Source organism: Eupeodes corollae, chromosome 1, assembly GCF_945859685.1.
Source record: "Eupeodes corollae chromosome 1, idEupCoro1.1, whole genome shotgun sequence".
Classification (NCBI taxonomy): domain Eukaryota; kingdom Metazoa; phylum Arthropoda; class Insecta; order Diptera; family Syrphidae; genus Eupeodes; species Eupeodes corollae.
The window spans coordinates 224,202,682-224,229,367 of NC_079147.1; the positions used below are offsets into that span (position 1 = coordinate 224,202,682).

The following is a 26,686-nucleotide window of genomic DNA, read 5'->3' on the forward strand; positions in this document are numbered from 1 at the left end:
AAACGAAAAAAGTGAAAGCAATAATTGAAAAACTCGCTAGCAAAACGATTGGCGCGAATCCTATAATCAGGCCCCAATATACATTTTTGTTCTATGAAAATTTAATCCTAAGAAAAGTGAAATAACTCCTAATTAGGACTTAATTTATTTCTCTATTATTAGGAGTTTTTACATCAGATAATATTTTCTGACTTTTTTCATGTGAATTTACTTCTAACATTGTATGGAAATATAGGCTTTTATTTATTTTGTTTTAAAGAGTTAATAGGTTAGGAGTTATTGCATAGAGCCAAAAAATCAATTTGTTAATCGTTATTTAATATTTTTTATATTGTACCAATATAAATACTTTAGTGTGATCAACTAGGACCAATAAGAAGATGTTAAGGGGGATTCAAGACGTGAATTTCATAAGCTCCTTATTTACATAAAAGTGTTGGTTTTAGATTCCTTTAGTTTCTTTGCTTAATGCATACATGTAAACTACTTCTTCAAATTATTTTAGGAACTGTTATTATTTTATTGCTTTTCATAAGTTATAAGCTCTAGAAAATTATTTAAAACGATTTTATATTTAACCTAAAATTGTATGGTCACAATTTCTACAGAAAGTTTAGAAAGTTGAAGTAATAAGTGTCCTACATTAAAGATCCCAAAAACTAGCGGGTCTACTGAATCCATTACGAACAAAACAAATGTATGTTATTATACTTGTTAGAAGTTACTCAGAAAAAACTATAAATACTTTCTTGCAATGTAAAGTTCATAATCTTAAAATATCGATATTGTATTAGACTATTTCGGATTGACTTAAATATTGTAATAAGTGATAGGTGTTTTTTTATATATTCTTTTAATGTAATTACTGTTTTTAACACTAATCTTTTTATTCACAGGAGTGGTCACCACACATTGGGTCGGTTACCATCACAACAATCGGCGTATTTAGCCGGCCCAAATAATGGAAAATATGCAACCCTTAGCAAACAGTGTAAAACACTAGAATCGAATGACTTCTACTGAGAATCGCTTGCCTGCAACTTAAATGCAGGCAGCAGTTCGTCAATGAAGAACATCTTCGCATCAGCAACATTACCTCGTTCATCAGCTTCATCGATTAAATCAAACACATCAACTGCTCATACAATCTGCAAAACAACCGACGGCTTCGGCGGCAGCACCAATAAACTAGACGAAAATGGCGACATCAAAGATCCCCGCGACGTAACTAATAATAGTTTTAATCGCTTCGATCCAAAATACATTAGCATAGGCCCAAAAGCGGTGCGGGGAAATAATAATCTTAATATTGTGGCAGCGGCAACAGCAAATAAATGTGCCACATTGCGTCATGTTGGTAGGTATGGTGGGTCACTCAAAGGCGTAACGAGTCCTAGTCCAAATTTGCGAAGTGCCAAGACACCAAGCATTGCAACTGTTTCCAAGGATTATTGCAATCAACCAGATTGCATACCACCCTACAAGAAAACCCCCACAACGAATACATTTACAGACATTCCAGGTACGACAGGTGTGGGTAGCTCAATTGCTGCAGCTGCCGCTAAGAAGGAAAGTGAGCGGCAGCAGCAACTCCAACAATATCATAATCAACAACAGCAGCAACAACAACAACAGCAGCATCAGCAGCAACAACAACTTCAGCACCAACAACAACAGCAACAACAACAATTACAACTTCAGCAACAGCAACAACAATTACAACAACAGCAACCACTGCCTTCTGTGTATAGCATTGAAACAGTGCCCTACAGGCCTCCACCACCGAGCCAACCAAATCAAAATGCTACCTCCTTGATGCAGCAACCGCAACAGCAGCAACAACAACAACAACAGCAAACGCACCAACAGCAATCACAATCTAGACAACAAATAAAACAACAACAACAACTCAATTCAATAGTCAATCAACCGCTGCCTGACATCCCACAACATCAGCAACAACATTCAACGAAGATCTCTCAGCAGCCACTTTGTGCTGCAAATCTGAACTCATATCGCTCTCTACAACGTCCCACTTCTCAAAAGCTTCAAATCTCGAGCGCTCGAAGCTCTGATTTATTGAACAATTCCCAGTCCTATTCTATACAGAGCCAACAACCGCAACAAAATAACAAGATAACTCCACCCACCCTTCCACCCAAGAATCGTCACAAAGAAGATCGGTCGTCATCGCGACATTCCAGTGTAAATCCGCAAACCCTGCCTCCAAAATCCTCAAGCTTACGTCAGCAACAGCAACAGCAGCACCCATCCACCCATAGCACATTCGGCTATGATCGTGGAGGTCAAAATGTCGCTGTTCAACCACCAGAACGATCCCGACGAAGCGAAAGTCTTGAAAACTCTCACAAATCTTCCTCGGGAATGTCTTACATGGAGCAATATAAAACCAGTTCGAAGCATCAACAGCAGCAACAACAACAAGAACAAAACTACCCGCAATACCAACAACAGTCGTCATCTTCGTCACACCGTCAGCCCTCAAACGTCATCTCCACAGCCTCATCGCATCATAGCAATGGCAATTCCTCGTCTGGATATCATCACCAAAATAGTAGCAAAAACCACTACGACCCGCAACAACAGCAACAAAACGCCTATTATCGATCTCTAAAACGTGGCGGTTCCCACGCCAACAACGACCTGTATTCTGTTACTGAATTGTAGGAGTGTGCCTGCTGCGGCGGTGGCGTTGATGTAGCACGACGATGTCCAGCTGGAAAATCGTCGTCCACCTCTGCTCCACCAGCCGCAGCGCAGTCCCATTCGTCGTCTTCTTCGAATCATCACCAGCATCGCCAACATCCAAAGTCTAGTAAACGTTCCTTATCGTACCATGCCCCGCCAACCAGCCATCCTAGTTGCGACGACCACGAGTACGATTACTATCCCAAGACACAGCGTTCGGCGACATTCGACGTTGCCGATGCACGAGATTACGAAGTGCGTATGTTAAAACAACAGCAACAACATCATCGTTCAAATGTTGTTGCCACCATGAAGCAAAGCCAACAAATCTTGCAACAACAGCACGCTAGCAATGGTAATCTCGCCTCAAACGGAGTGCAGCAGCGTCAGCATCGCAGAGAAAAAACTTTCAAAGTATGATTTTTAGAGACGTCATAAAAATTTCCTCCTACTTCTGGTAGGCGGCAGAGGTAATAATAAAAAAGACACTACTCTACACAAAACACCATCATCAGTAAAACACTTTCAGTATATCAGGATTCAGGATTCAGAATACACGACTCGAAGATGTTGCTAGGGATTTTTTATTATTAATTCGAAGCGAAATAAATTTTTGTGACGTCAATAAACCGAAAAATTAAGTGAAGCTAAGCTAAATTAAATCAAAAAATTAAAAAATACAAAAATACACAAATAAACAATACAAAGTTTTCAAAAAACAAAGCAAACAAAAACAAAATAGCTATAGATTACGAATGTTGCAATTTTAAAAAACAAATCACTTTTAACATAGAAACTGTTTTAATCGTAAAATTCAATTACAAAATCAAATTAACATAAAAATTCTATTAGTTTGAAAATAGTTTTCGGATTTTGTAATAGAATTTCAAAAACGAAACGAACTGTTTTGGTTTCAGTATGAATCATTTTTGTATTTTGACTTCTATCAAAAAAGTCACAAAACTTGAATGGTGTAAGAGAAATATCGTAAAAAGGAACTATCAATTAGTATTCAAAGTATTGTAAAGACTTCCTCTAGAAGGTGATTATTTTTCATATCTTGAGTTACTAAGAATGTTCATCTCCTAGAAAACCCTTTTGAAAGTAATTTTGTTCAGTTTTTTAAATATATTTCAAAGCTAAATCACTGAAAAATTTGTCGAAGCAAAGACCAGAACCTGTCTGGTTAGTAATAGATTAGTTTTTAAGAATGAATCATCTGTGCCTATGATGTCTGGATACATTTAATTTAACTGAAAACCGTTTAAACATTGAGGTGCATTTGATCATCCATTAAAACCGATTTGCAAAGCTATATTATTAAGCTCAGAATTCTCTGTCTTAATTCAAAACGGTTTTGGTTTTAAAAAGGGAACCAAGAAGTAATTGGGACATGAACCTTGATTGTACTCATCATTATAAGTTCCGGTTCCTATATTTCATATTTCAATGTGCATATATTTTCTAAACGGTGCAGTTTTCAAGAACTTCAGTTTATATTAATCGATTTAGCTTACTCTACTTTACCATCGTTTTTAGAGTCACTTTTAAATTTCTATCCTGTTTTATTTCACAAATTCTTACTATTTTCGTTCTCAATTTCTTTACCTATTGTTTATTAAAATCTTACACCATATAAAAGTAAAAAATAATAAATTATTTTTATTTAGCTCAGAAAATCAAAAATCAACATAAGAAATCAAATAAAAGACAAACCTTACAATAGTTAAAATTACATATAACTTAAAACAAAGCAAAACAAAATAAACAACATTTCACAATGTACAGAAAAGCAACTTTAAAAAAAATTAAAAGTTTTCTTTTAGGAAAGTTAGGAAAACAAAATTAAATATAGCTCAATTTATTATAGAAAGCAAAATATACATAAATACATAATAAACATACTAAAAGAATAAACGCAACTCAAATAAATTAATATAAATCAAACAAACAAACAAAACAAAAAAACATTCCAATGCATTTAAAAAAAAAGATTCTCTCTTCTTTCCTTAATATAAACAAATTTAAAAATAGCAAAATTTTACTGCCAAAAATATGTACAAACACATAACAAACAATTCATAAAAGTTAGTTACTCATTTTCACTTTTTTTTTAAACAAATTACATTAAAGTGAGTTCTTATCTTGGAATTTTCATTTTAGTCTTGCAAATAATAAAGTTAACAATCTTTTAACCCAATCGATTTTCTTGGGATACACCTTTTATAATCTCGATTTCGAAAAGAATCTAAACTTATTCAAACAATCACTTGGGTTCATACAAAATTGTAAATTTTCATTTTTCTCAAATTAGTTTGAATTTTAAATTAATTTTTTTACAATTATAAGCTTGATCTTACGTGTTGAACTACAGGGTCCGGCACTCGAAGTGTTACCTATTCAAGAAGCCATAAATTTGGTTTGGAAAAGGATTTTCATTTATTTCAATTACCAGAATTTTGTTAAAATAGTGAAAAGGTCAGAATCTATTCACTCGATATACCCACCTTTACCTTAAATATTGCTTTGAGACGGTCAAAAAACGAATGGCAAGCTGCCCGATCGTAACTTTTCTGCATTTTAGCCCACTCACGGACAATGGCTAACTTTAGCATCTTGAGGCTGTTGTGTTTTTTACTTCGGACCTTGCTTTTCAAAATAGCCCAAAGAAAATGGTCTATAGAATTCCCGTCTGGTGAATTCAAGAGCTATTGTTTTTTTTTTTTTATAATAAAAGAGCCATTGTGAAGACGAAATAAACTTTAGAAGGTTGTTTTTCAACCTTTATTAGTTTACTCACTCGTCTCCTTGTGAGACTCTGCAGAGTTTTGTTGAAAAGTTCAAAGCAGCCTCAAGAATATTTTTCCGATAACACGTCGCATTTACTTTGAAGCTATCCTCAATGCAAACGATTGGAGGGCACCCATCTGAATTTGTGGTGAGCACTGCCTCCTGATGCCCAACCGATGAATCAAATTAAAAATCATATAAAGGGTTCTTCAAGTAAACTCTACCATTTTGAAAGTTTACAAATACCTCAATTTCGAAAATTTTATCGTCAAAAAACACGATTTTCGGAAACTCACCACTTTCTCCAAAATAAGCCAACATCACCGCTCTCTCCAGTCTAGCTTGTTGCTGCTTAGGTTTAAGACCATGCAAAATAATTCTGTACGCTTTTAAACAACATTTAGAATTGGCACTTAACAAATTTCTAAACAGCTGTGACAGATGTAGCAACGGTTTTAAACTGGTAACACTTCGAGTGTTGGACCCTGTATAGTAAATCATTCTTGAGTTAATGTCTCGTCACTTTTGAGCCAAGGCAAGGTCAACAACGATGAGCTAAAATCTCGTATGAATAATTTTTCAAGTAAACTCTACCGTTTTGACAGTTTACAAATACCTCAATTTATAAAAACACGGAATTAAACTGGTTACACTTCGAATGTTGGACCCTGTATAGTAAAACATTCTTAAACGAATGTCTCACCACTTTGAGCTTAGCCAAGGTTAACTCTGTTTTATTATTTCTCAGGAATGTATATTCCCCAATAATTTATTCATTGAAAATACATTTTATTCCAAGAAACAATTTGTTATGATACGTTTACATTGTTATTCAGTATTTTATTTTTGGGAAAACTAAGGAAAGGTTAAGGCTCTTAACATTTGATTGCAGCAAAATATCTTCAACCCAGAACTTATTTCTTTTTCTCACATTTATTAATTATACACAAAGTACATAAACGTATTACTAAACGCCACAGTCCATCATCAAAATGTAGATATAGTCACAAATTTCGGTCGCAAAAATTTATGAATTAAAATTAATAATTAAAAAATCGTTAACACCTCCAAATAAAGACGAAAACAAATCTAACAAACAATTTTTGGCATTTTGTTGTCGATTTATTTTTGTCACTTTCCATGAAAAGTATATATTACATATATTTTACTCAAATATATTTAAAAAATCTGAAAACACAAAACATAACACATAAATTAAATTAAATTATAAAATGAAAAACAAAAGAAAAAAACATTTAAAAAAATTGTTAAACAAAACGAATAATTGCATATTTTAAATTGTAGTTTACGCAGAATTATACCAAATAACCTATGAAATACAAAAACGAACCCCTAGAAATACACATTTTTAATTGTAGGTACTACATTAATAAAATTCTCAACAGTTTAAATTAATATATTATATTTTTTTTTTAATATGAAAACTTTATAAAAGCAAGAAAAATAACATGAACTGTTGTTAGTGATGTTGAATTTTGTAATATTTAAGCGTTTTAGTCGATTTATATATGAAAAAAAAAATTAAATTATATACATAAAAATATTATTAACAAATTAAACAAACAAACAAAAAAAATATAGATATTAAATTAATTAAAAATAACATACATAAAAATAGATTCTAAGTAACAAAAACCCAATTTTAGCCTTTAAATGTATATTTGTTAAATTCCCAATAATGAAAAGGATAAAAAGTTTTGAAAGAAAAATTTGATGCAAAAATTAAAAACAAAAACAAAACAAAATGGTATCCTTTCAGAATATAAAATAAAAATCTTTTTGATAAAAATAAATTAAAACAAATTTCTAGAATAAGTACGAACGAGAATAAAAAAGCGCTTATATACAAATTAAGTAAAACGGAATTTCAAAATACAATGTTTTGTCAGTAAATTAAAAAAATTATTATGTAAAATATACTTAAGAGTAAAAAATAACACCACTTTAAAAGTATTCATAAGAGAGCGATGAACTTATGACGTAAAAAACGATCATTGATCGAAATCGATTGCCTGCAAACGGAATCTAAAGTTTTCGAAATTTGTTTTTTTAAATATTGAAGATGTTATTTTTAAATGTTTTTCTACCGCATTTTTGTTGTTTTTTTCAATTAAGATTGCAGTTGGGAGAGAGGCAACGTAATATTTCACACTAGTGAAGAATTGCTGAGGGCATATTCAAGTTGAATTCAACTAGCCAGCCAATGTGTAGAAAAATCTATATACATGTTTCCTTGTAGTCTTTATACATTGTTAAAAAATCTATAGTTTTGATCACACAAAGAAACTATCATACACCCAGCGACAAAGAAACCCTTGCAGTAATTCTGCTTAATAAAACATCAGGTGTTTTTAAAATTCTTAAGATAGATATTTTTATTCAATAATATTAAGGTTCTTGTTACATACATTTTTTGGTTTAAGGAATAAATAATGAGGCATGACAACAATGTCGTTTTTTTCAATTTCAAATCATACAAATTTTAGTTTTTTTCAAGTAATTTTTACTTATTGACTTGTAGCAAAATTTACTTTTAATTCAAACAAACAATAAAAAGGGCAGTAGTTGTGACAAGTTAAGTCGAAACAAAATTAACTTTAATTACTTTTACTGGGAAATGAAAATTGCTTACTTTAAATTTATTTACAAAATCCAAAGACAAACATGACTTTTAGTAGATACAAAAATACAAAAAAAGGTAGTTTAAAAATTTTCAACTATGATTCTTCTTCTAAAGATCAACGTTTCGGTGGTATATTTTTGGATCAGCAACCAATCTTCTCCATTTATTTAACCTTCTATTTCATTCTCGCTTAGATAGCTTTTTCGAAAAAAGAGTCTCCTTAGCTCCTTCAATATCGGACATAATGTTTTCGTTCAATCCCATATTGCATAAGGAGCAAATATTAACCAAACCGTTTCTGTGTGGCATACAATTTAGGTTAAGAAGTTCACTTCTTACTTTAAAAATAGTTCAATAGTTTTTCTTGAAAAATCGAGCCTAAAGTAATTATGTACATTTAGATCATAGTTAAGTTTCGAATAAATGTCCCTTCCGTTGATGTTCTTGCCTTTTTTATAAATGTGTTCCTTTCATTTTCATCGATCGATTGGATGACCTCGTACAGTGGTTTTTTCATCTGGAGGCCAGTTCATCAATTCAGTTCTAGAATAATACCACAATTTGCAGCAGGATCAATCCATTCCTTGTAGAATCCAGTTTTTCGACGCATGACACTTCTCAACATAATATTTGGCAATCGGTTTCGGTCCATATTAATCACCGGTATCAAATAGTCTGCGCTCAGCTTCAATGTTGATACAAAGAGTGTCGAAAGCCCTGTTTCCAAATGATACATATACTTAGGAAGAATCGAAGCAAATTTTCAACAATTTCGCATTTCCGAACATCCCAGATCTGTGCTCCATAAAACAGAAATGCTTTTGCAGTTGCGTTAAAAACTTCATATTTTGTTATTATTAAAAATTTTCCTCCAGTTCGAGAAAATAGCAGTTCTAGCAGCATCAGTTTTAGCTTTGAGGTGTTTCAAATTAAACATTCAAATTAAACATGAGAGTCATTCCCAGATAAACATACATAATCCTTGACTACTTCTAATCCTACTCCATGATATCTCCAATTTTTTCCTTTTGCGGCCCGACCTGCACCATTTTAGAATACCATTATCTTAGATTTTGCAAAATTTATTTCCAGTCCCCAATTTTTACAATAAGCAGCATACATAATTAATTTTATTAAAATTCTTAAGATGTCTTTGTTTTTTTTTTAGTATTTCAAAATTTCGAAGAACTCGTAATTTCAAAATTTAAGGGCAAGAAAATAATGTTTTCTTAAAAATTTTGCAGTTTATTTTAACGGATATTTATTAAACAATTAAGTACATACAAACCAAAAACAATAATAATTAATTTTTCTTTGTCCCACACTTTTCTTCATGACCTCACCAATGCAGTTTGGCATAAAATTGAACAACTTTTTTAAATAATTTTCATTTATTTCGGTGTACAAAACATCTTTTATCAACGATTTTATTTCAAATATAGTTTCTGGGCGTTTTTTTCTTCTAATTTTTCCCCATTTTTTGCGAGACAGTTCTAAATCGGATTCATGAAAGTGATGAGATTCGGGGAGTATCTTTAAAACGTTTTAACTGAATGAAGTGAAACTTCCATAAGTCGAACTCACAAAATGAATGAAAAAAAAACGAGTTATAGAAACTTCGATTTAATGAAGTAAAACAAAAGTTAGTTTAATTTTTATTTTACTTTATTGGAATATGATTTAAGAAAACAAAACGGTTTATGATTAACAGAAGCTTAAAAAAAATCAGAATTCATTCGTTTCCAAGGCTTCATGGACCTTGTTTCAGCTGCACAGTTAAGCCTTCAACTAAAGCTGCATCAGCATCAACTTCATTGTCACTGATGGATTCCACTTCATCAGATGCAACCGAAAGTGAAATTTCTTCATCACGCTGCTTATCACAAACAATAATTTAACTACCCAAGTTAATGTATTCTGGAAGGCTGCATATTATACCTTGTGTATTTTGTATACGCGAAAAATCCTCTTGCATTTCTCTGAACTCATTTATGGGCACACCAAAGTCTGCGTAAATTTCTCCTAGCTCTGCCAAACTTAAATCGTCTTCTCATCCCAATGAGAAAGTTTGCCAAATCCAGCTTTTATAAATAAACTTCATATTGTGGAGCCTTTACATCATAGTTCCATGACATTGAAACATTTTTTATGCAGTCCAGTAAGGTTATTTTTGGACTAACATTCCCCTCTTCTATTGAGGAAAGTATTTTGCTGATGATAACACCTTGATCCATTGGTTGTAGGGCGGCTGTCATGTTTGGTGGAACAAAATTAGCTTAATAGACTTTAAGTTTGTTGGTGATTTGTTTGCATTGTAGTTGTCAACAAAAAGAAGGATTTTTGGTTTTGATTAAAAATACCTTGCCCCATTCCTTACCCCAATCTTCAAAAAAGTCAGTTACCATCCACGACTTTTTGTTTCCTCGGTACTTTACAGGTAAAGACTTTACTCCTCGTAAACATCGTGGCTTATTGCGTTTGCCACTTATATTTGGCGCAATCACACATGTTTCCCGCTCTTTACTATGTTTACCACCGTGACATTTCTTACCCTTAAAAGTCAATGTTTTATTTGGAAGGCATTTATAAAAAAGTCCAGTTTTGTCTACATTGAATATATCATCTTCACTGTAACCTTCGATTAGTTATGGTAGAACATTTTGCTTACAGTCTTCTTGATCAAGTGAGGCACTCTCTCCAGATACTGTTTTTTGAACAATGCCATTTCTAATTGAAACAACAAAATATTGTAAACATACATAAAAACTCTGTATGTACAATTTGTTGTCACGTCGAACCTACCTTTTTTGACTTTATCAAGCCAACCTATACTTGCAGCAAAATCAGTTTCTCCTATTTTAATTGCAAACCTTTTAGCCTTCTCCTTTATAATTGTCCCTGCAATTGGGAGGTTTTCACGGCTGGCTTCCGTAAACCAATTGGAGACAGCCTTGTCAACACGATCATATTTTAGAGGTTTTTTCGTTTTGTGAAGTTCAAGCATTTTTTGTGAAAGTGTACTTTTATGGCAACGATTTTCTTTTTAACACCACTCTCAATTTCATTTATGACTTTCGGCATTTGTTCAAAAGGAAGATCCTTTAATTTTCTTGCTGACATTTTAAATTCGTGAATTGCTGCTTTGCGAACTTAAAAAAGAAAATAAACAAAACTAGGAACTTTGCGCATAAAAACTCGTTAACCCGTTCAAAACCGAAGTTCAAAAGAAAAACATACACACTATGAAAAGCCATCCCTCTTCTTCAAACAAAACTACAGAAATTAATCACAGTAGACTCAACTATTTTTCACAAAATTGAAACAAAAGTTGATTTATTTCTGCTGAAAAAACTTCTAAAATAATTATAGTAGCCTCAGTAAATGTCGAAAAAGAGATTTCCCCAATAGGAGAAAAAGTTCGAGTCATAGAGACTATTTGGCATCAAACGGAATCTAAAAAATTCGATTTATAGAAAAATTCTAATTACAGACGTTCGAATTATGGAGGGAAAAATTCATGAAAATAAGATTGAAAAATCAAAGTTCTTAATAAAATTTTGAGTTATAGAGAAATTCGACTTAAGGAGGTTCAAGTTATGGAACTTCGACTGTGTAAAGAACTTCTCAGTTTTTAAAATAGTCCACAAAATGCATTAAATTAAGTTTAAATGTAACGTTTTGGCTCGATGGCATGAAGCTGAGTCATTTTCGAAAATTAAATTTCCGATAGGCTCGGAATCTTGCTCCAAAACACCTAAATTTATATCATAACTCATTATGATAATGGCTCCAACACCAAATGGAGGAGAATGTTTTAAACGACTAAAAAGACATTCATCCGAATACCTTTCTCCTTTTTCACGGCGAGCTATCACATTGCTATAGGGTCCAAAGAAATTAAACTTGGATTCATCCGAAAAAAAAACTTGTCCTCAAGCATTTCCCGTCCAATCTTTGTAAGTTTTACCAGAGAAGATGCCTTCTGCACTTTCTTTTCTGCTTTGTGACTGAAAAGCATTGTTGATGTCTCCAGCATAGTGTAATCTGTTTCGGATTGAAAGTCGGTGAATAAGACACTATTGATGAAATCGACTTGGGACTTCCACTCCCAATTTTTGGCGAAATTGAACCATTAGACTGGAAAGTTTTAAGGACATTAGGTTAGGTTAAAGTTGCTCTACATGATAAAGTAGAACACACTTAGACCAGTCTCGTGGCTCATTGTGAATCTACATGAATCTTGAGAATTTTTTCTAAGCTCAATAAAACCAGTTTGAGTCCCTTACGAAACGTAAAAGACTGATTATGTTAATATGATTGAGATAGTTAGGATCGTTATAGAAGAATTCTCCTAGGTAAATCTTGCATTTTTGAGCTAGAGCAGGGCATATAACGAGGAGATGAAGAACTTCCCTTCCTCATCCATAAAGCAAAAGTCATTGGAGAAAATCTTATTGAATGCTACAATTCCACTAAAGGTAACAGCTTAGTTAAAAAAGGAATAGACAAAACTATGATAATTTAAGTTAACGCTTGGTTTTAAATAATTGTACCTTATGTTACGACTGCTTCTTTGTCAAAATAGTAAGAAAAGAGACACAATTTGTAATTTAAACGTTAAAACACAAAAATATAAGAATAGATCAATGTGATTTTTTCTTTGGTCGCTGGGTGTATCTTCAGTCTTAATTGACACAAAATTTGATAATAGAGATGTCTGTTCTTAAGGCTTTCATCTTTGATGGTAAAGTCTTTTTTTGTTTTAAAAAAGCTGTAAATCCTTTTTTTAGCTGCATTACACCGAAAAGTCGAAAATAGAGATGAGCCTTCTATAAGGACAGTCTTTTTTTAACAAGGATTAATATTTGGCCATCACTGAATCACATTGGTATTTGGTAGTTGAATATGAAAAATCATAGTTATTGGCTATAAAAAGCTGAATGTTGACTAGAATCCAACTCGAACACTGCAATTAATTGAACTAATGAGAAACCTTTCCCTTAATATTTTGTTTTCAACTAATCTTAAAGATATTTGATCGGTCGTTTATTTGTTGGTCGCTATCATATGTTTGCCCAAAAATATCAAAAGCCATAAATAGAATTTTAAAAACGATTTAAATCAATTCGTTGAGTCAATTCGATACATCAGAAAAACAAAAAAAAAATAAGAAAAATGTTAATGTATAAAAAAATGTATGAAAAATGATTTTTTTAAAGTAAATTTTAAATTCAAAGCAAAAAGTACGCAAATTCAAAACAAAAGTCGAATTAGTAATAATTGAGGTATACAAACGATTCTTGTGAAATCGATAATTTAAATTTTGTAAACCGTTATTTAGTAAAGTAAATGCATACAAAAAAGTTTACAAGGCCTCATATGTCATATTAAATAAAATTCCACGTTGGCATCCCACATCTTTTCTCATAAAATCAGCATTTTGCAAATATTTTACAAACAAATAACTTAAGTGAAAATAAAACATTGGAACTTGTTAAATTATGTTAAAAATGTCTATTAATTTAAAAAACATTGAATTATTGGAAAGACGAAATTTGTTTTGGCTCATTTAAAAAAATATGTATACAAATAAGCTGTTTGTGTGGTTTAATTTGAAAACAAGTAACTTAAATGGCCTTATTCCCAGCTCCATTAATTTGTTAAACGTTTTAATGTTCCATTTGTCATGTCGGTTTTGTGGAAGAACAAATCAGGTCCATATTAGTCTGGGAATTTATCTTTACATGGAGCCGAAATAAAAACTCAGCTATTCTGTGTTATCTTAGATGTTTTATTTCAGCTGCAGTTAGAACATTATACTTAACTTTGTTCTTAATTTAAAAAAATAAAAAGTTGTACCAAAAACTATCCTTTTTGTAACTTGTGATTACTTGTTTTCAAGAACACTCACCCTTTACGACACACGCAGCTATATGTCTGCCTTTACTACAAAGTCCACCTTTCTCTTTAATACTTTTATTTTAAAGTTTGATCATCTTTTTAAAAATGCGAACGCATTATGTCTATACTTTACCAATACCATGTTTTCTTTGATCCTTGAAGCATATTAAGTTTTCGACTCCAAATTAAACAGAGCTAAATTTAAATCATCATCAATATCTATAATACAGTATACGACGTTAAACATGAGAAATACATTTGAAACTTATTTACTTTCAAAACAAAATGTTTACTAAAAGTGCTTGGACGAACATTATCCAGCCTTGAAAATAAAACGTTTATTATGAAAATAATTCTTTTTGATTTATTGTGAATTCCTAGTTCTGGCTATTCGATATAAAATAAATGTACACTAACAAATTATATTTACTTTATCACTGAATGTATGTATTCTTAAATTTTTTTAATTTAAATTCTAAGAGACTGGAAAATAATTTTACAAAAAATAAATAAAATATTTTTAATTATAAACAAAAAAATAACATTATTTGTAGTTATAGTAGATATTTAAACATAAATTAAAAAAGAAAAAAATGAAACCTTCATCGCCATATTACAGAAATAATGAAGTTTGTTATTAAATTTAATATTTAAATAAATAAAAACATAAAAAGAATAAACAAAAATAGGTTATAGCAAAGAAATCTTACGTAAAAATTACACAACAACAAATATAAAATGATATGTAATATAGAGACATTAAAATAAGCCATGTATATACTATAACAAAATAAAACTGAAAGAAATATGGATTCATTGAATAAATTCATAACATTATAAGGAAATAGATGTTTGACTTTCATTTCTTGTCAATAAGGACTGTTGTTGTCTTCAAGCCCTGGCTAACTAACATATACAAAATAACGCCACTTACAGATACTTTTCGTTGTCTAGGTCGGAATTCTGTAATTTTAGTTAACCTCAAATATTTCTGAAACAAGAGCTCGCAGAGGGTTTTAGTTTGCAGCTATTTATAGGGCTTGGAAAGACCTATCTTAAAATGTATATTTTGATGGGATCGGGAACAATGATGAAAAAATTATTTTTTTTTGACAAGCCCACGATTTTTCGAAAAACTGAAAAAATGAAAATTGTCGAGTATTGGAAAGATTTTCACATTGTTGGAAAGGTGTATTTGTTTGCTTCCAGGCAGTGAAAGCCGCATATTTTTGCAAGGCTTGGTTGCGCATATGACGCCACTTACAGATCATTTTTGTTGTCTGGGTCGAAATTCTCTAATTTTAGTTAACCTCAAATATTTCTGAAACAAGAGCTCGCAGAGGGTTTTACTTTGCAGCTATTTATAGGGCTTGGAAAGACCTATCTTAAAATGTATATCTCGATGGGATCGGGAACAATGATGAAAAAATTATTTTTTTTTTGACAAGGGGTTAGCCCACGATTTTTTCGAAAAACTGAAAAAATGAAAATTGTCGAGTATTGGAAAGATTTTCACATCGTTGGAAAGGTGCATTTGTTTGCTTCCAGGCAGTGAAAGCCGCATATTTTTGCAAGGCTTGGTTGCGCATATGACGCCACTTACAGATCGTTTTTGTTGTCTGGGTCGAAATTCTGTAATTTTAGTTAACCTCAAATATTTCTGAAACAAGAGCTCGCAGAGGGTTTTAGTTTGCAGCTATTTATAGGGCTTGGAAAGACCTATCTTAAAATGTATATCTCGATGGGATCGGGAACAATGATAAAAAAATTATTTTTTTTTGACAAGGGGTTAGCCCACGATTTTTTCGAAAAACTGAAAAAATGAAAATTGTCGAGTATTGGAAAGATTTTCACATCGTTGGAAAGGTGTATTTGTTTGCTTCCAGGCAGTGAAAGCCGCATATTTTTGCAAGGCTTGGTTGCGCATATGACGCCACTTACAGATCATTTTTGTTGTCTGGGTCGAAATTCTGTAATTTTAGTTAACCTCAAATATTTCTGAAACAAGAGCTCGCAGAGGGTTTTAGTTTGCAGCTATTTATAGGGCTTGGAAAGACCTATCTTAAAATGTATATCTCGATGGGATCGGGAACAATGATGAAAAAATTATTTTTTTTTGACAAGGGGTTAGCCCACGATTTTTTCGAAAAACTGAAAAAATGAAAATTGTCGAGTATTGGAAAGATTTTCACATCGTTGGAAAGGTGTATTTGTTTGCTTCCAGGCAGTGAAAGCCGCATATTTTTGCAAGGCTTGGTTGCGCATATGACGCCACTTACAGATCATTTTTGTTGTCTGGGTCGAAATTCTGTAATTTTAGTTAACCTCAAATATTTCTGAAACAAGAGCTCGCAGAGGGTTTTAGTTTGCAGCTATTTATAGGGCTTGGAAAGACCTATCTTAAAATGTATATCTCGATGGGATCGGGAACAATGATGAAAAAATTATTTTTTTTTGACAAGGGGTTAGCCCACGATTTTTTCGAAAAACTGAAAAAATGAAAATTGTCGAGTATTGGAAAGATTTTCACATCGTTGGAAAGGTGTATTTGTTTGCTTCCAGGCAGTGAAAGCCGCATATTTTTGCAAGGCTTGGTTGCGCATATGACGCCACTTACAGATCATTTTTGTTGTCTGGGTCGAAATTCTGTAATTTTAGTTAACCTCAAATATTTCTGAAACAAGAGCTCGCAGAGGGTTTTAGTTTGCAGCTATTTATAGGGCTTGGAAAGACCTATCTTAAAATGTATATCTCGATGGGATCGGGAACAATGATGAAAAAATTATTTTTTTTTGACAAGGGGTTAGCCCACGATTTTTTCGAAAAACTGAAAAAATGAAAATTGTCGAGTATTGGAAAGATTTTCACATCGTTGGAAAGGTGTATTTGTTTGCTTCCAGGCAGTGAAAGCCGCATATTTTTGCAAGGCTTGGTTGCGCATATGACGCCACTTACAGATCATTTTTGTTGTCTGGGTCGAAATTCTGTAATTTTAGTTAACCTCAAATATTTCTGAAACAAGAGCTCGCAGAGGGTTTTAGTTTGCAGCTATTTATAGGGCTTGGAAAGACCTATCTTAAAATGTATATCTCGATGGGATCGGGAACAATGATGAAAAAATTATTTTTTTTTGACAAGGGGTTAGCCCACGATTTTTTCGAAAAACTGAAAAAATGAAAATTGTCGAGTATTGGAAAGATTTTCACATCGTTGGAAAGGTGTATTTGTTTGCTTCCAGGCAGTGAAAGCCGCATATTTTTGCAAGGCTTGGTTGCGCATATGACGCCACTTACCTTACAGATCATTTTTGTTGTCTGGGTCGAAATTCTGTAATTTTAGTTAACCTCAAATATTTCTGAAACAAGAGCTCGCAGAGGGTTTTAGTTTGCAGCTATTTATAGGGCTTGGAAAGACCTATCTTAAAATGTATATCTCGATGGGATCGGGAACAATGATGAAAAAATTATTTTTTTTTGACAAGGGGTTAGCCCACGATTTTTTCGAAAAACTGAAAAAATGAAAATTGTCGAGTATTGGAAAGATTTTCACATCGTTGGAAAGGTGTATTTGTTTGCTTCCAGGCAGTGAAAGCCGCATATTTTTGCAAGGCTTGGTTGCGCATATGACGCCACTTACAGATCATTTTTGTTGTCTGGGTCGAAATTCTGTAATTTTAGTTAACCTCAAATATTTCTGAAACAAGAGCTCGCAGAGGGTTTTAGTTTGCAGCTATTTATAGGGCTTGGAAAGACCTATCTTAAAATGTATATCTCGATGGGATCGGGAACAATGATGAAAAAATTATTTTTTTTTGACAAGGGGTTAGCCCACGATTTTTTCGAAAAACTGAAAAAATGAAAATTGTCGAGTATTGGAAAGATTTTCACATCGTTGGAAAGGTGTATTTGTTTGCTTCCAGGCAGTGAAAGCCGCATATTTTTGCAAGGATTGGTTGCGCATATGACGCCACTTACAGATCATTTTTGTTGTCTGGGTCGAAATTCTGTAATTTTAGTTAACCTCAAATATTTCTGAAACAAGAGCTCGCAGAGGGTTTTAGTTTGCAGCTATTTATAGGGCTTGGAAAGACCTATCTTAAAATGTATATCTCGATGGGATCGGGAACAATGATGAAAAAATTATTTTTTTTTGACAAGGGGTTAGCCCACGATTTTTTCGAAAAACTGAAAAAATGAAAATTGTCGAGTATTGGAAAGATTTTCACATCGTTGGAAAGGTGTATTTGTTTGCTTCCAGGCAGTGAAAGCCGCATATTTTTGCAAGGCTTGGTTGCGCATATGACGCCACTTACAGATCATTTTTGTTGTCTGGGTCGAAATTCTGTAATTTTAGTTAACCTCAAATATTTCTGAAACAAGAGCTCGCAGAGGGTTTTAGTTTGCAGCTATTTATAGGGCTTGGAAAGACCTATCTTAAAATGTATATCTCGATGGGATCGGGAACAATGATGAAAAAATTATTTTTTTTTGACAAGGGGTTAGCCCACGATTTTTTCGAAAAACTGAAAAAATGAAAATTGTCGAGTATTGGAAAGATTTTCACATCGTTGGAAAGGTGTATTTGTTTGCTTCCAGGCAGTGAAAGCCGCATATTTTTGCAAGGCTTGGTTGCGCATATGACGCCACTTACAGATCATTTTTGTTGTCTGGGTCGAAATTCTGTAATTTTAGTTAACCTCAAATATTTCTGAAACAAGAGCTCGCAGAGGGTTTTAGTTTGCAGCTATTTATAGGGCTTGGAAAGACCTATCTTAAAATGTATATCTCGATGGGATCGGGAACAATGATGAAAAAATTATTTTTTTTTGACAAGGGGTTAGCCCACGATTTTTTCGAAAAACTGAAAAAATGAAAATTGTCGAGTATTGGAAAGATTTTCACATCGTTGGAAAGGTGTATTTGTTTGCTTCCAGGCAGTGAAAGCCGCATATTTTTGCAAGGCTTGGTTGCGCATATGACGCCACTTACAGATCATTTTTGTTGTCTGGGTCGAAATTCTGTAATTTTAGTTAACCTCAAATATTTCTGAAACAAGAGCTCGCAGAGGGTTTTAGTTTGCAGCTATTTATAGGGCTTGGAAAGACCTATCTTAAAATGTATATCTCGATGGGATCGGGAACAATGATGAAAAAATTATTTTTTTTTGACAAGGGGTTAGCCCACGATTTTTTCGAAAAACTGAAAAAATGAAAATTGTCGAGTATTGGAAAGATTTTCACATCGTTGGAAAGGTGTATTTGTTTGCTTCCAGGCAGTGAAAGCCGCATATTTTTGCAAGGATTGGTTGCGCATATGACGCCACTTACAGATCATTTTTGTTGTCTGGGTCGAAATTCTGTAATTTTAGTTAACCTCAAATATTTCTGAAACAAGAGCTCGCAGAGGGTTTTAGTTTGCAGCTATTTATAGGGCTTGGAAAGACCTATCTTAAAATGTATATCTCGATGGGATCGGGAACAATGATGAAAAAATTATTTTTTTTTGACAAGGGGTTAGCCCACGATTTTTTCGAAAAACTGAAAAAATGAAAATTGTCGAGTATTGGAAAGATTTTCACATCGTTGGAAAGGTGTATTTGTTTGCTTCCAGGCAGTGAAAGCCGCATATTTTTGCAAGGCTTGGTTGCGCATATGACGCCACTTACAGATCATTTTTGTTGTCTGGGTCGAAATTCTGTAATTTTAGTTAACCTCAAATATTTCTGAAACAAGAGCTCGCAGAGGGTTTTAGTTTGCAGCTATTTATAGGGCTTGGAAAGACCTATCTTAAAATGTATATCTCGATGGGATCGGGAACAATGATGAAAAAATTATTTTTTTTTGACAAGGGGTTAGCCCACGATTTTTTCGAAAAACTGAAAAAATGAAAATTGTCGAGTATTGGAAAGATTTTCACATCGTTGGAAAGGTGTATTTGTTTGCTTCCAGGCAGTGAAAGCCGCATATTTTTGCAAGGCTTGGTTGCGCATATGACGCCACTTACAGATCATTTTTGTTGTCTGGGTCGAAATTCTGTAATTTTAGTTAACCTCAAATATTTCTGAAACAAGAGCTCGCAGAGGGTTTTAGTTTGCAGCTATTTATAGGGCTTGGAAAGACCTATCTTAAAATGTATATCTCGATGGGATCTTGAACAATGATGAAACAATTATTTTTTTTGACAAGGGGTTAGCCCACGATTTTTTCGAAAAACTGAAAAAATGAAAATTGTCGAGTATTGGAAAGATTTTCACATCGTTGGAAAGGTGTATTTGTTTGCTTCCAGGCAGTGAAAGCCGCATATTTTTGCAAGGCTTGGTTGCGCATATGACGCCACTTACAGATCATTTTTGTTGTCTGGGTCGAAATTCTGTAATTTTAGTTAACCTCAAATATTTCTGAAACAAGAGCTCGCAGAGGGTTTTAGTTTGCAGCTATTTATAGGGCTTGGAAAGACCTATCTTAAAATGTATATCTCGATGGGATCGGGAACAATGATGAAAAAATTATTTTTTTTTGACAAGGGGTTAGCCCACGATTTTTTCGAAAAACTGAAAAAATGAAAATTGTCGAGTATTGGAAAGATTTTCACATCGTTGGAAAGGTGTATTTGTTTGCTTCCAGGCAGTGAAAGCCGCATATTTTTGCAAGGCTTGGTTGCGCATATGACGCCACTTACAGATCATTTTTGTTGTCTGGGTCGAAATTCTGTAATTTTAGTTAACCTCAAATATTTCTGAAACAAGAGCTCGCAGAGGGTTTTAGTTTGCAGCTATTTATAGGGCTTGGAAAGACCTATCTTAAAATGTATATCTCGATGGGATCGGGAACAATGATGAAAAAATTATTTTTTTTTGACAAGGGGTTAGCCAACGATTTTTTCGAAAAACTGAAAAAATGAAAATTGTCGAGTATTGGAAAGATTTTCGCATCGTTGGAAAGGTGTATTTGTTTGCTTCCAGGCAGTGAAAGCCGCATATTTTTGCAAGGCTTGGTTGCGCATATGACGCCACTTACAGATCATTTTTGTTGTCTGGGTCGAAATTCTGTAATTTTAGTTAACCTCAAATATTTCTGAAACAAGAGCTCGCAGAGGGTTTTACTTTGCAGCTATTTATAGGGCTTGGAAAGACCTATCTTAAAATGTATATCTCGATGGGATCGGGAACAATGATGAAAAAATTATTTTTTTTTGACAAGGGGTTAGCCCACGATTTTTTCGAAAAACTGAAAAAATGAAAATTGTCGAGTATTGGAAAGATTTTCACATCGTTGGAAAGGTGTATTTGTTTGCTTCCAGGCAGTGAAAGCCGCATATTTTTGCAAGGCTTGGTTGCGCATATGACGCCACTTACAGATCATTTTTGTTGTCTGGGTCGAAATTCTGTAATTTTAGTTAACCTCAAATATTTCTGAAACAAGAGCTCGCAGAGGGTTTTACTTTGCAGCTATTTATAGGGCTTGGAAAGACCTATCTTAAAATGTATATCTCGATGGGATCGGGAACAATGATGAAAAAATTATTTTTTTTTGACAAGGGGTTCAGCCCACGATTTTTCGAAAAACTGAAAAAATGAAAATTGTCGAGTATTGGAAAGATTTTCACATCGTTGGAAAGGTGTATTTGTTTGCTTCCAGGTAGTGAAAGCCGCATATTTTTGCAAGGCTTGGTTGCGCATATGACGCCACTTACAGATCATTTTTGTTGTCTGGGTCGAAGTTCTGTAATTTTAGTTAACCTCAAATATTTCTGAAACAAGAGCTCGCAGAGGGTTTTAGTTTGCAGCTATTTATAGGGCTTGGAAAGACCTATCTTAAAATGTATATCTCGATGGGATCGGGAACAATGATGAAAAAATTATTTTTTTTTGACAAGGGGTTAGCCCACGATTTTTTCGAAAAACTGAAAAAATGAAAATTGTCGAGTATTGGAAAGATTTTCACATCGTTGGAAAGGTGTATTTGTTTGCTTCCAGGCAGTGAAAGCCGCATATTTTTGCAAGGCTTGGTTGCGGATATGACGCCACTTACAGGTTATTTTCGTTGTCTGGGTCGAAATTCTGTAATTTTAGTTAACCTCAAATATTTCTGAAACAAGAGCTCGCAGAGGGTTTTAGTTTGCTGCTATTTATAGGGCTTGGAAAGACCTATCTTAAAATGTATATCTCGATGGGATCGGGAACAATGATGAAAAAATTATTTTTTTTTGACAAGGGGTTAGCCCACGATTTTTTCGAAAAACTGAAAAAATGAAAATTGTCGAGTATTTGAAAGATTTTCACATCGTTGGAAAGGTGTATTTGTTTGCTTCCAGGCAGTGAAAGCCGCATATTTTTGCAAGGCTTGGTTGCGCATATGACGCCACTTACAGATCATTTTTGTTGTCTGGGTCGAAATTCTGTAATTTTAGTTAACCTCAAATATTTCTGAAACAAGAGCTCGCAGAGGGTTTTAGTTTGCAGCTATTTATAGGGCTTGGAAAGACCTATCTTAAAATGTATATCTCGATGGGATCGGGAACAATGATGAAAAAATTATTTTTTTTTGACAAGGGGTTAGCCCACGATTTTTTCGAAAAACTGAAAAAATGAAAATTGTCGAGTATTGGAAAGATTTTCACATCGTTGGAAAGGTGTATTTGTTTGCTTCCAGGCAGTGAAAGCCGCATATTTTTGCAAGGCTTGGTTGCGCATATGACGCCACTTACAGATCATTTTTGTTGTCTGGGTCGAAATTCTGTAATTTTAGTTAACCTCAAATATTTCTGAAACAAGAGCTCGCAGAGGGTTTTAGTTTGCAGCTATTTATAGGGCTTGGAAAGACCTATCTTAAAATGTATATCTCGATGGGATCGGGAACAATGATGAAAAAATTATTTTTTTTTGACAAGGGGTTAGCCCACGATTTTTTCGAAAAACTGAAAAAATGAAAATTGTCGAGTATTGGAAAGATTTTCACATCGTTGGAAAGGTGTATTTGTTTGCTTCCAGGCAGTGAAAGCCGCATATTTTTGCAAGGCTTGGTTGCGCATATGACGCCACTTACAGATCATTTTTGTTGTCTGGGTCGAAATTCTGTAATTTTAGTTAACCTCAAATATTTCTGAAACAAGAGCTCGCAGAGGGTTTTACTTTGCAGCTATTTATAGGGCTTGGAAAGACCTATCTTAAAATGTATATCTCGATGGGATCGGGAACAATGATGAAAAAATTATTTTTTTTGACAAGGGGTTCAGCCCACGATTTTTCGAAAAACTGAAAAAATGAAAATTGTCGAGTATTGGAAAGATTTTCACATCGTTGGAAAGGTGTATTTGTTTGCTTCCAGGTAGTGAAAGCCGCATATTTTTGCAAGGCTTGGTTGCGCATATGACGCCACTTACAGATCATTTTTGTTGTCTGGGTCGAAATTCTGTAATTTTAGTTAACCTCAAATATTTCTGAAACAAGAGCTCGCAGAGGGTTTTACTTTGCAGCTATTTATAGGGCTTGGAAAGACCTATCTTAAAATGTATATCTCGATGGGATCGGGAACAATGATGAAAAAATTATTTTTTTTTGACAAGGGGTTAGCCCACGATTTTTTCGAAAAACTGAAAAAATGAAAATTGTCGAGTATTGGAAAGATTTTCACATCGTTGGAAAGGTGTATTTGTTTGCTTCCAGGCAGTGAAAGCCGCATATTTTTGCAAGGCTTGGTTGCGCATATGACGCCACTTACAGATCATTTTTGTTGTCTGGGTCGAAATTCTGTAATTTTAGTTAACCTCAAATATTTCTGAAACAAGAGCTCGCAGAGGGTTTTAGTTTGCAGCTATTTATAGGGCTTGGAAAGACCTATCTTAAAATGTATATCTCGATGGGATCGGGAACAATGATGAAAAAATTATTTTTTTTTGACAAGGGGTTAGCCCACGATTTTTTCGAAAAACTGAAAAAATGAAAATTGTCGAGTATTGGAAAGATTTTCACATCGTTGGAAAGGTGTATTTGTTTGCTTCCAGGCAGTGAAAGCCGCATATTTTTGCAAGGCTTGGTTGCGCATATGACGCCACTTACAGATCATTTTTGTTGTCTGGGTCGAAATTCTGTAATTTTAGTTAACCTCAAATATTTCTGAAACAAGAGCTCGCAGAGGGTTTTAGTTTGCAGCTATTTATAGGGCTTGGAAAGACCTATCTTAAAATGTATATCTCGATGGGATCGGGAACAATGATGAAAAAATTATTTTTTTTTGACAAGGGGTTAGCCCACGATTTTTTCGAAAAACTGAAAAAATGAAAATTGTCGAGTATTGGAAAGATTTTCACATCGTTGGAAAGGTGTATTTGTTTGCTTCCAGGCAGTGAAAGCCGCATATTTTTGCAAGGCTTGGTTGCGCATATGACGCCACTTACAGATCATTTTTGTTGTCTGGGTCGAAATTCTGTAATTTTAGTTAACCTCAAATATTTCTGAAACAAGAGCTCGCAGAGGGTTTTACTTTGCAGCTATTTATAGGGCTTGGAAAGACCTATCTTAAAATGTATATCTCGATGGGATCGGGAACAATGATGAAAAAATTATTTTTTTTTGACAAGGGGTTAGCCCACGATTTTTTCGAAAAACTGAAAAAATGAAAATTGTCGAGTATTGGAAAGATTTTCACATCGTTGGAAAGGTGTATTTGTTTGCTTCCAGGCAGTGAAAGCCGCATATTTTTGCAAGGCTTGGTTGCGCATATGACGCCACTTACAGATCATTTTTGTTGTCTGGGTCGAAATTCTGTAATTTTAGTTAACCTCAAATATTTCTGAAACAAGAGCTCGCAGAGGGTTTTAGTTTGCAGCTATTTATAGGGCTTGGAAAGACCTATCTTAAAATGTATATCTCGATGGGATCGGGAACAATGATGAAAAAATTATTTTTTTTTGACAAGGGGTTAGCCCACGATTTTTTCGAAAAACTGAAAAAATGAAAATTGTCGAGTATTGGAAAGATTTTCACATCGTTGGAAAGGTGTATTTGTTTGCTTCCAGGCAGTGAAAGCCGCATATTTTTGCAAGGCTTGGTTGCGCATATGACGCCACTTACAGATCATTTTTGTTGTCTGGGTCGAAATTCTGTAATTTTAGTTAACCTCAAATATTTCTGAAACAAGAGCTCGCAGAGGGTTTTAGTTTGCAGCTATTTATAGGGCTTGGAAAGACCTATCTTAAAATGTATATCTCGATGGGATCTTGAACAATGATGAAAAAATTATTTTTTTTGACAAGGGGTTAGCCCACGATTTTTTCGAAAAACTGAAAAAATGAAAATTGTCGAGTATTGGAAAGATTTTCACATCGTTGGAAAGGTGTATTTGTTTGCTTCCAGGCAGTGAAAGCCGCATATTTTTGCAAGGCTTGGTTGCGCATATGACGCCACTTACAGATCATTTTTGTTGTCTGGGTCGAAATTCTGTAATTTTAGTTAACCTCAAATATTTCTGAAACAAGAGCTCGCAGAGGGTTTTAGTTTGCAGCTATTTATAGGGCTTGGAAAGACCTATCTTAAAATGTATATCTCGATGGGATCGGGAACAATGATGAAAAAATTATTTTTTTTTGACAAGGGGTTAGCCCACGATTTTTTCGAAAAACTGAAAAAATGAAAATTGTCGAGTATTGGAAAGATTTTCACATCGTTGGAAAGGTGTATTTGTTTGCTTCCAGGCAGTGAAAGCCGCATATTTTTGCAAGGCTTGGTTGCGCATATGACGCCACTTACAGATCATTTTTGTTGTCTGGGTCGAAATTCTGTAATTTTAGTTAACCTCAAATATTTCTGAAACAAGAGCTCGCAGAGGGTTTTAGTTTGCAGCTATTTATAGGGCTTGGAAAGACCTATCTTAAAATGTATATCTCGATGGGATCGGGAACAATGATGAAAAAATTATTTTTTTTTGACAAGGGGTTAGCCCACGATTTTTTCGAAAAACTGAAAAAATGAAAATTGTCGAGTATTGGAAAGATTTTCACATCGTTGGAAAGGTGTATTTGTTTGCTTCCAGGCAGTGAAAGCCGCATATTTTTGCAAGGCTTGGTTGCGCATATGACGCCACTTACAGATCATTTTTGTTGTCTGGGTCGAAATTCTGTAATTTTAGTTAACCTCAAATATTTCTGAAACAAGAGCTCGCAGAGGGTTTTACTTTGCAGCTATTTATAGGGCTTGGAAAGACCTATCTTAAAATGTATATCTCGATGGGATCGGGAACAATGATGAAAAAATTATTTTTTTTTTGACAAGGGGTTAGCCCACGATTTTTTCGAAAAACTGAAAAAATGAAAATTGTCGAGTATTGGAAAGATTTTCACATCGTTGGAAAGGTGTATTTGTTTGCTTCCAGGCAGTGAAAGCCGCATATTTTTGCAAGGCTTGGTTGCGCATATGACGCCACTTACAGATCATTTTTGTTGTCTGGGTCGAAATTCTGTAATTTTAGTTAACCTCAAATATTTCTGAAACAAGAGCTCGCAGAGGGTTTTAGTTTGCAGCTATTTATAGGGCTTGGAAAGACCTATCTTAAAATGTATATCTCGATGGGATCGGGAACAATGATGAAAAAATTATTTTTTTTTGACAAGGGGTTCAGCCCACGATTTTTCGAAAAACTGAAAAAAT

The 26,686-nt window shown here is 33.8% G+C and overlaps 2 protein-coding genes across 2 annotated transcripts in view; one reads left to right on the top strand and one right to left on the bottom strand.

The window, feature by feature from the left end:
* LOC129941666 (putative uncharacterized protein DDB_G0277255) overlaps nucleotides 1–14,893 on the top strand; it is a 221,598-nt gene extending 206,705 nt beyond the window's left edge. The window contains 1 exon segment of the mRNA XM_056050360.1: nucleotides 897–14,893. Coding sequence (XP_055906335.1) covers nucleotides 897–3,129 — 2,233 coding nt within the window. The 3' untranslated portion in view covers nucleotides 3,130–14,893.
* On the bottom strand, nucleotides 9,894–11,147 carry LOC129948885 (tigger transposable element-derived protein 4-like). Its single transcript, XM_056060031.1, has 4 exons — nucleotides 10,946–11,147; nucleotides 10,812–10,870; nucleotides 10,504–10,695; nucleotides 9,894–10,019 (listed from the first exon to the last, which is right to left on the bottom strand). The coding sequence occupies exons 1-4, from the start codon at nucleotides 11,145–11,147 to the stop codon at nucleotides 9,894–9,896; spliced, it is 579 nt and encodes a 192-aa protein (XP_055916006.1).
* Nucleotides 14,894–26,686: the final 11,793 nt, after the last annotated feature.

What these genes read in the sequence shown, in the direction of transcription:
- LOC129948885 (XM_056060031.1), bottom strand. Translation starts at nt 11,147, where the DNA reads ATGCTTGAACTTCACAAAACGAAAAAACCTCTAAAATATGATCGTGTT. An exon ending in GCTTGATAAAGTCAAAAAAG is followed by an intron (nt 10,871 to 10,945) that starts GTAGGTTCGACG and finishes TGTTTCAATTAG; the next exon opens with AAATGGCATTGTTCAAAAAA. An exon ending in GGGGTAAGGAATGGGGCAAG is followed by an intron (nt 10,020 to 10,503) that starts GTATTTTTAATC and finishes GTTTGTGATAAG; the next exon opens with CAGCGTGATGAAGAAATTTC.